At 40.2% G+C, this 12,322-nt stretch overlaps 1 protein-coding gene across 1 annotated transcript in view; it reads left to right on the plus strand.

Moving 5' to 3' along the window:
- stxbp4 (syntaxin binding protein 4) overlaps positions 1-12,322 on the plus strand; it is a 38,542-nt gene that overhangs the window by 10,694 nt on the left and 15,526 nt on the right. The window contains exons 17-18 of the mRNA XM_053511970.1: positions 3,712-3,888; positions 5,377-5,490. Coding sequence (XP_053367945.1) covers positions 3,712-3,888; positions 5,377-5,490 — 291 coding nt within the window. The remainder of the gene's footprint in view (positions 1-3,711; positions 3,889-5,376; positions 5,491-12,322) is intronic.

The raw sequence follows: 12,322 nt of genomic DNA on the forward strand, positions 1-12,322 counted from the left end.
TATTTTTACATACTTATTATATTTGTATGTATATGCACACACACACACACACACACACAGTCATACACAACAGGCAATTGTGGAAAACCTACAATGTGTATAATGAATAGTTGTGGGGCAAACCGAAAGAAACCTACATGCTGAAAGTACATGACGAACACCAAACTTCTATAAATAGTGTGTTTGCAATAATTTGACAATATTTTATGTTTTCTCATACCATCATACCATCATACCTCATTCACACTGTACTTGGATACTCCATTCTTAGCATTACGTGTAAGCTGTCCTGGGTTCAGGAGGCATGTACCACCCACTGTATGTGGGAGTTAGAGTGTGTAGGGCACAGTAAAGATTGGAGCTTGTGTGTAGAAATAGTTCTCTTCAGTGAGTCATAAAAAATGGAATCAACTCCAAGCGGAATTATCAGTTCAGTCTGTTATATAAATTAAATTCATTAATTTGTCAATTATAATTATATATCATTACCACCAGATGATAAGTGGTTTAAATGCTTTTTTTTATGTGTTGATAGAATGCATAGAGGGTTTTTGAGCAAAGCTATGTATTTAAGATGTTCCGTGGGAGTTTATTTTGTCATATATGTTTGTAAGCTCATGTTGGAATGTTAATGAAATTCACCAATGTAGTGAAAACATAAATATTGCAGCGTGGGTGGTTTATGGATCACATTATTCATTTTTATAGGCACTTGGCCTAAAAAGATTCATGAGATCTATCTTTCTTTTTTTTGCTCTCATCCTTCTGCCATGCTTGTGCTAAAAATTCACAGCTACATTTGGGTTTTCACTTGGTTTTTCTTTAATAAAATAGTGAAATAATTTTTTTAAATGGTATAATAGATTAGAGCGGTATGACCCCCCTGTGACCATATGATTGGGTCAGAGCAACCTGCCTCTGCAGTTTTGTCACGCTAAACACACATAGTGATGGATTTGAGATCTTAGCATCACACTGAGCCCCATTACTTACCAAACTGAGAGCAAAAGCAACCAAGAGGGAGCGCTGAAAGCCCAGCCTTGAGGAAGTGAGGGGTTTATTTTAAAAGCCTGTGCTTCTTTCAAACCTGGATCTGCCTCTCTGAATCTGTTCTGCTCTCTTCACCCCCACCCACGCTCTCTGTGCTATATATGCCATTAGAGTAACAGGTAGGCAGACAGGCTGCCCAGCAGAGGAGCAGCAAGCTTTTAAGCTTTCCCTTTGGAGATGAGTGTGCCATCCACGCATTGCACCAGGGCCACTGAGCACTAAAAAGGTGTGTGTGTGTTGGGGGGGAGGGGGGGTGGATGTTGGGTAGGGGGTAGTTGGGCGATGAACTGTGACCCATGTGGTTCAGGAATAAGGTGTCTCCATTTGATTATTTTATTGTGCTGTGCAGCATGTAAACAGTGCCTCTAATATACTATTCCTGAATTCTATATTGAAGAATTTGAATTATACCTAGTCTGTGTTTATTGATTAATATTGTTATTCAAATCTTCATATGCTGCTATCTCTATTTAGTACTTGTAATAGATATTTATAAGGTATTATAATGGAAAAACAATGTGCTGTATAAAAATAAGTATTTGATAGAGATCTGTGACTGCGAAAGGGATGGTGTACTGGAGCTTATGGTTTATTTTGACTTGTGAAAAGTTGGCAGCTGCGGCATAAGTTTTGCAGAGATTTTTGCAGAGATTTTTTTTCTGCCCTTAGTGTGACACCTTATAGCATATAAGCATGTCTCTTTAAATACTGGTGCATCTCAATAAATTAGAATATCATTGAAAAGTTAATTTATTTCAGTAATTCAAGTTAAAAAGTGAATCCCAATGGTGATATTATGTACATTCATTACATACTAATATATTTCAGTTTTTTTTTCTTTTATTTTTTATGATTATGGCTTACAGCTAATGAAAACCCCAAACTTCAGTAATTTAGAAAATTTTTATATTGTGGAAAAGTTAAATATTGGAGGCTCATGGTGTGACACCCTAACTTGAAGGTTGTCCAGGAATAATCATTGACACCCTGTACATGGAGGGTAAGAGACAAAAGATCATTGCTAAAGAATCTGGCTATTTACAGAGTGCTGTATCCAATCACATTAATGGAAAGTTGAATGGAAGGAAAGATATGGTAGAAAAAGGTGCACAAGCAACAGGGACAACCAGAGCACTGAAAGGAATTTGAAACAAAGCCCATTCAAGAATTGGGATTCACAGTAGTGCAGCTGGAGTCAGTGCCTCTAGAACCACCCTGCAAATCTGCTGGTGTTGGTCCACCATGTGTTATTAGGTCCAAGGTCAGCGCAGCCGTCCCCTGGGAAGTTTCAGAGCACTTTTCTCTGCTGAGCAGCTTTATGAAGGTGATGATTTTATTTTCCAGGAGGACTTGGCACCTGCCCACACTGCCAAAAGTACTAATACCTGGTTAAAGGACCATGGTATCCCTGTGCTACACACACACACACACACACACACACACACACACACACACACACACACACAGGCAATTATAGAAACACCAATCAGCCTACAATGCATGTCTTTAAACTGTGGGGGAAACCCACAAAGTACAGGATGACTCCAAACTTCATGCACACAGACCAAAACCTCTTCGAGTGCTAACCACTGAGCCACCATGCTTTTCACATGGAATCATGCAGTAATAAAAAAGTGTATAAAAAAGTTCAGTAAAAAAAAGTTAAATTCTTTATAATATAGTTTCTTCAAAGTAACCATCTTTTGCTTTGAAGACCGCTTTGTATATCATATCATATTATATCATATCATATCATGTAGTCACCTAAAATGATTTTCCGTCTCTTTTGAAGGAGTTCAAAACAAGACAACATGTCTTAAACCCTTGCTGGACAACCAATTCTGTGTAAAGCTGTCATCAAATTCAACTGTGGCTACATTGAGGAAACTAAAATGAAAAACATATTTTTTATACTTTTTTTTTTTTTTACCCCAAATTGTATTATTTGATTATAATAAATAATTATATATTACAAAAAATTCTTTATTGTATTATTTGTAGTATATTTTATAGATTTAAAGTCTTTTGTATTGCAGTGTATTTGATTGTGCAGAAATAGTCTTATCATGTTTTACCTTATCAAGGCACTGGACACAGAATCAACTCACTCACCAGCTCCTAACAGACTAAAGCATCATTTTAAATGGGTACTATAAAACAGTTTCACTACTAAGTCCATTAAAAAGATCTATTATTTACAGACAGATATTTAACTGACTAACACATATGTAAATTCAAAATCTTACTTCAGGATTAAACTTGACTCAAGACACATATTCATTACTCAGCACTATGAAACCTTGGTTGTTACACTTTTGTTACTGGCCTTTTGTTTCTTGTTGACTAAGTGCTGTTTGGAAATGTATACAGTGCACTGGTATGCATTAATTTGTTTCTGGTGGGGCACCTTCCTTTCCATCCCCATCCACACCCAATTGCTGTAGATAAAATCGGTAACATTTGCTCACATCAAAGAGTCTCTATATTGAAAAAGTTTAAATTAGCTGATCAAGAGGAGTGCATGGTCATGCTGGGAGCATGTCGAGAGTCTGAAAGAGTGATGCAGCATGCTGAGTGTGCTGAGTTGGGAAGAGAACCCCTTAGCACCCTACTCTGTGCATTCCCAACAGCATCGTTCTGACTCTGACTGTGTTGCTGCAGGAGGCAAAATCGGCAGTGGATGCGAGAAGATCGCTGCAGACCCAAGTCCAACTGGCTGAGGCTGCTCAAAAGCAGGCACTTAGGATGGAGGTGGACTATGAAGAGGTCATCCACCTTCTGGAGGAAGAGATAGCAGAGATGAAGTCTCAGAGAGCAGAAAAGTCAGACCAATCCAAGGTAAAGTATAGCAGAGAAACCTAGTCTCGCAGCCAATAAAGTAAATGCATTAGCCCACTTCTCCAACTCCCACCTCCCATTTCTTGCTCAGATCCAGCTCAGGTTTTCCCACTCTCATGTACCATGAAAAGTAGGTCACTGTTTGCTTTGTATTATTCAGTAACTGGGCTGAAGTGCAGTGAAGGCTTTTAGCGTGATCTTGCTGTGTGACGTGGGATGGTGAAAAATCTGGTTAGCAACCTCCCAGGTCACAAAAGAATCTCATTTATGTTATTGTATTTGTGAAATCACTTTTTTTTTTTCACTAATGGAAAGTGGAAGTGGAAACAGGAAAATCATGACACACTTTATGTCACTGAAAAGGCTTACCTGTCTTCAGACCTGGGAAACACCACAAAAACTCAGATTTTTCCTGATTATCTATTTATGCACAGTACAAATGAAAAACCTTTAAAACAAACACATTGACGATCACATAGGGTGACAAAAGCTGTTCAACATGCATAACCAAAATGAAATAAGGAGTGGTTTAATGTGGTAGAATTTTTCTTTGGGCTTTACCCAAAGACATGTAGGCAGGCACAAAATCCTGCTGGGTTTTACTGAAATTTATGCATGCAGCCCATGTGATACCACTTCACATTCTAGTTCTCCATAAACTCCTTCTTCAATCAATGCTGAGTATAAATATCTAAACATTCTATATGCTATCCCTTTTTATATATAAATAGTATTATCTAAAATCTACCATTCATGCAGAATATGCCAATTATACCAGTAAATATGCTATAGCATCACTGGACACCACAACAAGTAACATGTCTGTGTAATATACCAAATTGTACCTCACCGTAACTCTAACCAGATTCATTCATACAGCTTATATAAGGACTACTTTTGTAAACGGAGCAGCAGAATATCTCTCTGTTACAGTATGAAAAGATTGGAACTTGGACATTTCTAGTTACATGTATAATTTTGACACACATACTTATACTTGTGATATATTAAAAGAAGAAATGAACAAATGAAAAATTTGTGTGTACAACTGCAACAGAGTTGATGGGTTTTTTTTTTTGTCTAGTTCAATATGTGTAGGATTGCAAGAACTGAATAAATTTATATAACAATGGAACAATTATAATTATAACGTAATTTATGATTAAGGGGCAAAAAAAGAATAAAGAAATGGCCAAAAAAAAAAAAAAAAAACAGCAAGGTGAATGAGTTTGCAGTTTTTTTCCACAGGTGCAGACACTCAAAAATTATTATGGCCTCATGTGGGTTTTGAATATTGATATGTCTATTTTAGTAAAATAAATACTGTTTGTAATATACTTTTTTTATTTTTTTTACAATTAATTCTGCCCTTAATTGACTAATGTAAATTTTGCCTGATTTTTCTTCTCTTTAAAAAAAAAAAATGTATTGAAAATGTGGTTAACTGATGGACATTATGCTTATACCCACCTTAAATATTTAACACAGGAAGATCAGGATTTGAAGAAAAGAATTGGTTTGCTTGAGTATCAATTACGAAAAAACGAAGTTGCAAAGAAAGGCTTTGAAAACTCCACTGGCAAACTTCTACACTTTGTAGAGGTAATGTATAAATGTACAACTGTACAATCTTACTCAGTTTTCCCAAGTCATTTTCTCCCCCCACTTCTCAAATGAATATCTGAGACAATGTACTGAAACAGTTCCAATGTTTTTCAGCATTAGCCTGGATCTTTAACAAACCATAAAACCACGTATCACTTTATATTACATGTGATCTAAGAACTGAAATCTCAACTTAACATATTTATTTAATTTCATTTTTGTTACTTACTTGAGCGTTTTAGCAACTTAGTAACAGACTTGTATTTGTTGATGGTTTTATAGTTAAGAGGTTGCACATGAAACTCTCTTCTCTTTCTCATATGGAAATTCCCTGTTGTTTTTTCTATGTTAAACTTTAAGGTTACCCCAAAGGGTATTTAAGCATATGCAGGAGAGTGTGATTTAATGAATTACAGTATATGAGATTTGAACCAACTACTGAGCATCCATTTAAAACTGCTGTTTAATTCCCTGAACTTATTTTTTTACCATTTAAGTCAAGAAAGGTTATTCTTTGTCTTTCGGCTGTTCCCTTACAGGCTGTTCCCTTTCATCTGCCTCTATCTAACCCTATTCTCCGCATCCTCTTCTCACACTACTAACTTCATGTCCTCTCTTACTGCATCCATAAATCTTCTCTTTGGTCTTCCACTAGACCTCCGGCCTGGCAGTTCCAACCTTAGCATCCTTCTACCGATATATAGTATTCGCAATCTTTCCTCTGAACATGTCCAAACCACCTCAATCTGGCCTCTCTGACTTTATCTCCAAAACATCTAACATGTGGTGTCCCTCTGATGAACTTATTCTCGATCCTATCCATACTTGTCACTCCCAAAAAGAACCTCAACATCTTCAGCCCTGCTACCTCCAACTCTGCCTTCTGTCTTTTCTTCAGTGCCACTGTCTCTAAGCCGTAGAGCATCGCTGGTCTTACCACTGTCTTAAACACCTTTCCTTTCATTCTCGCTGATAATCTTTTATCGCGCAATACACTTGACACTTTTCTCCACCCATTCCAACCTGCCTGTATCCGGCTCTTACCTCCTTTCCACACTCTCAGTTGCTCTGGACCATTAACCCTAGTCCTGCAACTTCTTTACCTTTGCTTTCTGTAGCCTCACCGATCCACTTGGATCCCTCTCATTCACACACATACTAACCTTTATTCCTCTTCTTTCCAGAGCGTACAGTACCTCTACCTCTCCAAATTTCCCTCCACCTGTTCCCTGCTCTCGCTACAAAGCACAATGTCATCTGCAAACATCATTGTCCATGGAGACTTCTGTCTAACCTCATCTGTCATCCTGTCCATCACCAGAGCAAACAAAAAGGGGCTTTGATGCAGACCCACCTTCACCTTGAACTCTTCTGTCACACCTACAGCACATCTCACCACTAACTAACAGCTCTCATACATGTCCTGCACCACTCTAACATACTTCGCTGCCACACCAGACTTTCTCTTACAACACCACAGCTCCTCTCTCGGCACCCTGTACAGTATCTATATAGTTAAACCTTGGATTGCAAGCATAACTCTTTCTGGAAGTGTGCTTGTAATCAAACGCATTCGTATATAAAAGTAAGTTTCCCCATACAAAATAATGGATACTTTGATGATTTGTTCCACACCCCAAAAACATTCATATAAAAATAATTAATACAAAATATAAAGTAAAAAAACAACAAAAATATACCTGCACTTTACCATTAAAAAGAATCTTGGCTGGTGTATGACAAGAAAGAAGGAGAGGGACCTGCTGTGTAGGATGACACACACACAAACACACACACACACTCTAACAGAATCACTCCTGACTGACAAAGAGTCTCTGTCGACAAACTGGAATCTTTAACAAGGAACCTCCCTGATAAAACTTCCCAGTAATGTGACATCAATGTAATTCACCTCCCGCATTTCTACACCCTTTTTAACCTTTTTTTCCACGGGGGCCATTGTTGCAGTACAGTTACTAAAGAACAGTCACTACACTTGAACACAAAATGAAGAAAATGCTTCACATGGTCACAGTGTTACAGTACACATGCGCACAGATGTTGACTACACAAGTGACGCACACACATTGAGACTAAGTATTGGAGACGTTTACCCACAATCTCACAACCATTCGCTCAGTTGCGATCACATGACTCTCTGCAGCAAAAGCGAATACTACTCGTATTTCAAGACCTTGCTCGTTTATCAAGTAAAAAAAAAAACACTCACAGACACTATATATATATATATATATATATATATATATATATACGGTGGAACCTTGGATTATGAGCATAATTCGTTCCGGAAGCGGGCACGTATATCAATACACTCATAAACCAAATCAAATTTTCTTATAAGAAACAACAGAAACTTTAATTATTGTTCAAAAGCCTTGTTTGTGTGTTTTATTCAACAGCCTAGGCGCTTTGTATGTGTATGTGTGTAAAGATAAAGTAAGAGGAGAGGAGGAATGAGACCCTCCCCTCTCCCTCTCCTCGTCTTACACAGTAACCCTTCCTCCTCTCTTATTTGAATTTTACACTCACACGCACACACAATGGAAACATTGTTTTATCGGGAAAATAAACAAGAAGTCTTGCGAATGACATTTGAATGAGTGCACGCTAATGGAATCACTGCTGTAAAGTAAAAATAAAACAAGACTCAAGATTCAAAGAACTTTATTAATCTTAGAGGCAAATTGCTTATACTTGGGAACAGTTGCTTACAGCAATTTACAGGAGGAAAGGAAAAGAGTAATAAATAATTAATAAGATTAAGAAAGCGAGAGGAGGAGGGGTGTGTGGGTGTGATGGCGAGAGGATGAGGTGTGTTTGTGAAGAGGTTCCAATGATGCGCCTGCACACACAAAGTGAACGCTGACTCAAAGAGAGAGAATATGGATCTTTAACCTTTCTAATGAGAGTTGCTTTTGCTTTACACACGCGCACAATGTTATAATAAACAGTACAAGTGCACTGTATACACACGCATACAAACCCAAAATAAAATGTGTTTTACGCACACACACGTGGTCAAAGTGTTATAGTATACATTACACATGCGCACGGATGTACAAGATGGATAACAAGATGGATAACAAGATGGCGCCGGTGAGGTCGGCTGCCGTCACGACTGCTCCGACCACCTTTTCTTTGTTTTTGTTCTTTAAGTTAGTTTACAGCGTTTTAAAACCGGCAAAATTACCACCATGGAGTACATTAGTTATGATAGAGACACTCTTGTTTCTATTGGTGTACAATGTACTCACAATTCGACGTTTTTAACTCCGGATCCGAGCTGGCCAAGTGAGATCCTGAGGCGGCCCCGAGGGAAACGAGCCGGCGTCAGGAACAGGCTGAGAGCTGTGCACACCGCACACCTCTGCCTAGCATCCTGCTACGCCAACGTCCAGTCACTGGAAAACAAGCTCGATGACCTCAGGGCCAGGATAAAGTTCCAGAGAGACATTCGGGACTGCAATCTCCTCTGCTTCACCGAGACATGGCTAAACCCAGCGGTGCCGGACCACGCCATTCAGCCGGCCGAGTTCTTCTCGGTTCACCGCATGGACAGGACACGGGACTCGGGGAAGTCAAGGGGAGGCGGCGTGTGTTTAATGGTGAACAGCAGCTGGTGCAACAGCGCAAGCGTTGTTCCTCTCACACGCTCCTGCACACCAAATCTGGAACTACTGTCGTATGTGTCGTCCTTTTTATCTACCTCGGGAGTTTACATCGGTCATAATCAGTGCCGTTTATATTCCACCACAAGCGGACACGGACACTGCCTTATGCAAGCTGCATGAGGCACTCACACAGCAACAATCACAACACGCTGCGCTTATTGTAGCGGGGGACTTTAACAGTGTCAACCTCAAACGCGCAGCGCCAAACTTTTATCAGCATATCACCTGCCCCACCAGGGGCGAAAGGACACTGGATCATTGTTATACAACTGTCAAGGACGGCTACAAGGCACAACACGGGACTCGCGTCGGGGGACATGAAACCGTTCAAGGCTGCGTCATACAGCATCCGGAAGGCGGTGAAAGAGGCGAAGCAGGGCTACGGGAGAAAACTAGAGTCACAACTCCAGCAGAGTGACTCTAGGAGCCTGTGGCAGGGATTAAGGACAATTACGGACTATAAAGCACCAACATCCGGTATGATGAACGCAGACGTGTCTATGGCAGACGAGCTGAACACTTTCTATGCTCGCTTCGAGGCTGCAGCTAAAGACGCTAGCGATGCTAATGCTAGCGGCGCTAACGGCTGCAGACAGGAAGTCACTGACAGCACCGGAAGCGCGTTCATCATCACCGAGCATGACGTGAGGAGAGCCTTCAAGAGAGTGAACACCAGGAAAGCAGCAGGACCAGACGGCATCTCAGGCCGTATTCTCAGAGCCTGCGCAGACCAGCTAGCACCTGTGTTCACTGAGATATTTAACATCTCTTTATCTTAGTCGGTGATCCCCACATGCTTCAAAGAGTCCATCATTGTTCCTGTCCCAAAGAAACCTCATCCTGCTTCCCTCAATGACTATCGCCCTGTAGCCCTCACCTCAGTAGTGATGAAGTGCTTTAAACGCCTGGTCAGAGACTTCATCATTTCTTCACTACCAGACACACTGGACCCACTACAGTTCGCTTATCGTACAAACCGTTCCCTGGACGATGCAATCTCTCATCTCCTCCATACATCTCTCACTCACCTGGACACTCGGAGGGGGAATTATGTGAAAATGCTCTTCATCGACTACAGCTCTGCATTTAATACCATAATTCCCTCCACACTTACCACCAAGCTGGAGCACCTGGGACTCGGCTCATCCATGTGTCAGTGGATCTCCAATTTTCTGACTGGCAGACCACAGGCAGTAAGGATGGGCGGACATGTCTCAGCCTCCCTCACTCTTAGCACTGGAGTCCCCCAGGGTTGTGTTCTGAGCCCCCTGCTGTACTCTCTGTACACCCACGACTGCGTGGCCACTAGCAACTCCACCACCATCATCAAGTTTGCTGACGACACTGTTGTGGTGGGCCTGATCACGAACAACGATGAGACGGCCTACCTGGAGGAGGTTGGAAATCTGGAGAACTGGTGCCAGAGGAACAATCTCCTCCTGAATGTCAGTAAAACAAAGGAGCTGATAGTGGACTTCAGTACAAAGCAGGTGAGGAACTACCAGACCCCCGTCATCAACAGGAGCCCAGTGGAGAGAGTGGACAGCTTCAGATACCTAGGTGTTCACATCACCCAGGACCTGGCATGGCCCTGTCACATCAACACTGTGGTAAAAAAGGCCCGGCAGCGTCTCTACCACCTCAGACGCTTGAGAGACTTTAGACTGCCCTCCAAGGTGCTGAGGAATTTCTACTCCTGCACCATAGAGAGCATCCTGACGGGAAATATCACGACCTGGTTCGGGAACAGCACCATGCAGGAGAGACGAGCTCTACAGAGAGTGGTGCGATCAGCTGAACGCATCATCTGCATCGAGCTCCCTGACCTGCACTCGATCTACAGCAAGCGGTGCTTGACCAAGGCCAGGAAGATCGTGAAGGACCTCAGCCACCCCAACAACGGACTGTTCACTCTGTTGCGGTCTGGGAAGCGATTCCGCTCCCTGAGGGCCAACACAGAGAGACTGAGGAGGAGCTTCTTCCCGCAGGCGATAAGGTCTCTCAACCACACCACTATGCAGAACTAACACAATCATTTTCATAATTGATCAATCAATCAATCTTTTTACATCCATGGACACTATGGACAATTACACGCACACCTTCCTTCATATTTACACTACATGTTGTACGTTTACATCCTGGACCATTGCACAAAGACACTTTAATAACTTTGCACACCTACCTTCACAACTACACTACATGTTTACGTTTACATCCTGGACCAGTGCACAAAGACACTTTAATAACCTTTGCACAAAGTCACTTTGTTCTATGCATATTTGCACACCCAGTATATTTCAATTTGTACAGTATATTTCTCAGTACAGTATATTTCAATTTGTACAGTATATTTCTCAGTACAGTATATTTCTATTTTTATGTACATCATATTTCTATTTTTATTTTTAGTTCTATTTTTCCTAGCATATTTCTATTTTTATTTTTAGTTCTATTTTTCCTAGTTTAATTAAATTTTTCTATTAAATTTTTCTATCGTATTTCTTTTATTCATATTTATTTCTTATTGTAAACTTTAATTCTCTTTTAGGGTCACTGGCAGTCGTATAAGCATTTCACTACATTTCGTACTGTGTATGACTGTGTATGTGACAAATAAAATTTGAATTTAAATTTGAATTTTGGATGTTGATTATACCAGTAAGAGACACGCTTTAAGACCGAGCAGGGGAGATGATTACAAAAGTCCGCAGCGCAAAAAAGGGAAAAAACGTTGGCTCAGTTGTAATCACGCGATCAGCGTATGCGTGCTACATGATACTCAGTATTCGTAAAAACAAGACTTGGTCATTTTTTAAGTCAAAAATAATTTTAAATCTTTGCTCGTCTTGCGAAATACTCGCAAACTGCGTTACTTGCAATCCGAGGTTCCACTATATATATATATATATATATATATATATATATATATATATATATATATATATGTCAAGTCAAGTAAGTAAGTTTTTATTGTCATTCCAACCATATACAGTTCAGTACATACACACACACACAGATACACATACATACACGTATACACTCACCTAAAGGATTATTAGGAACACCTGTTCAATTTCTCATTAATGCAATTATCTAATCAACCAATCATATGGCAGTTGCTTTAATGCATTTAG

Source organism: Clarias gariepinus, chromosome 14 (assembly GCF_024256425.1).
Source record: "Clarias gariepinus isolate MV-2021 ecotype Netherlands chromosome 14, CGAR_prim_01v2, whole genome shotgun sequence".
NCBI classification, from domain to species: domain Eukaryota; kingdom Metazoa; phylum Chordata; class Actinopteri; order Siluriformes; family Clariidae; genus Clarias; species Clarias gariepinus.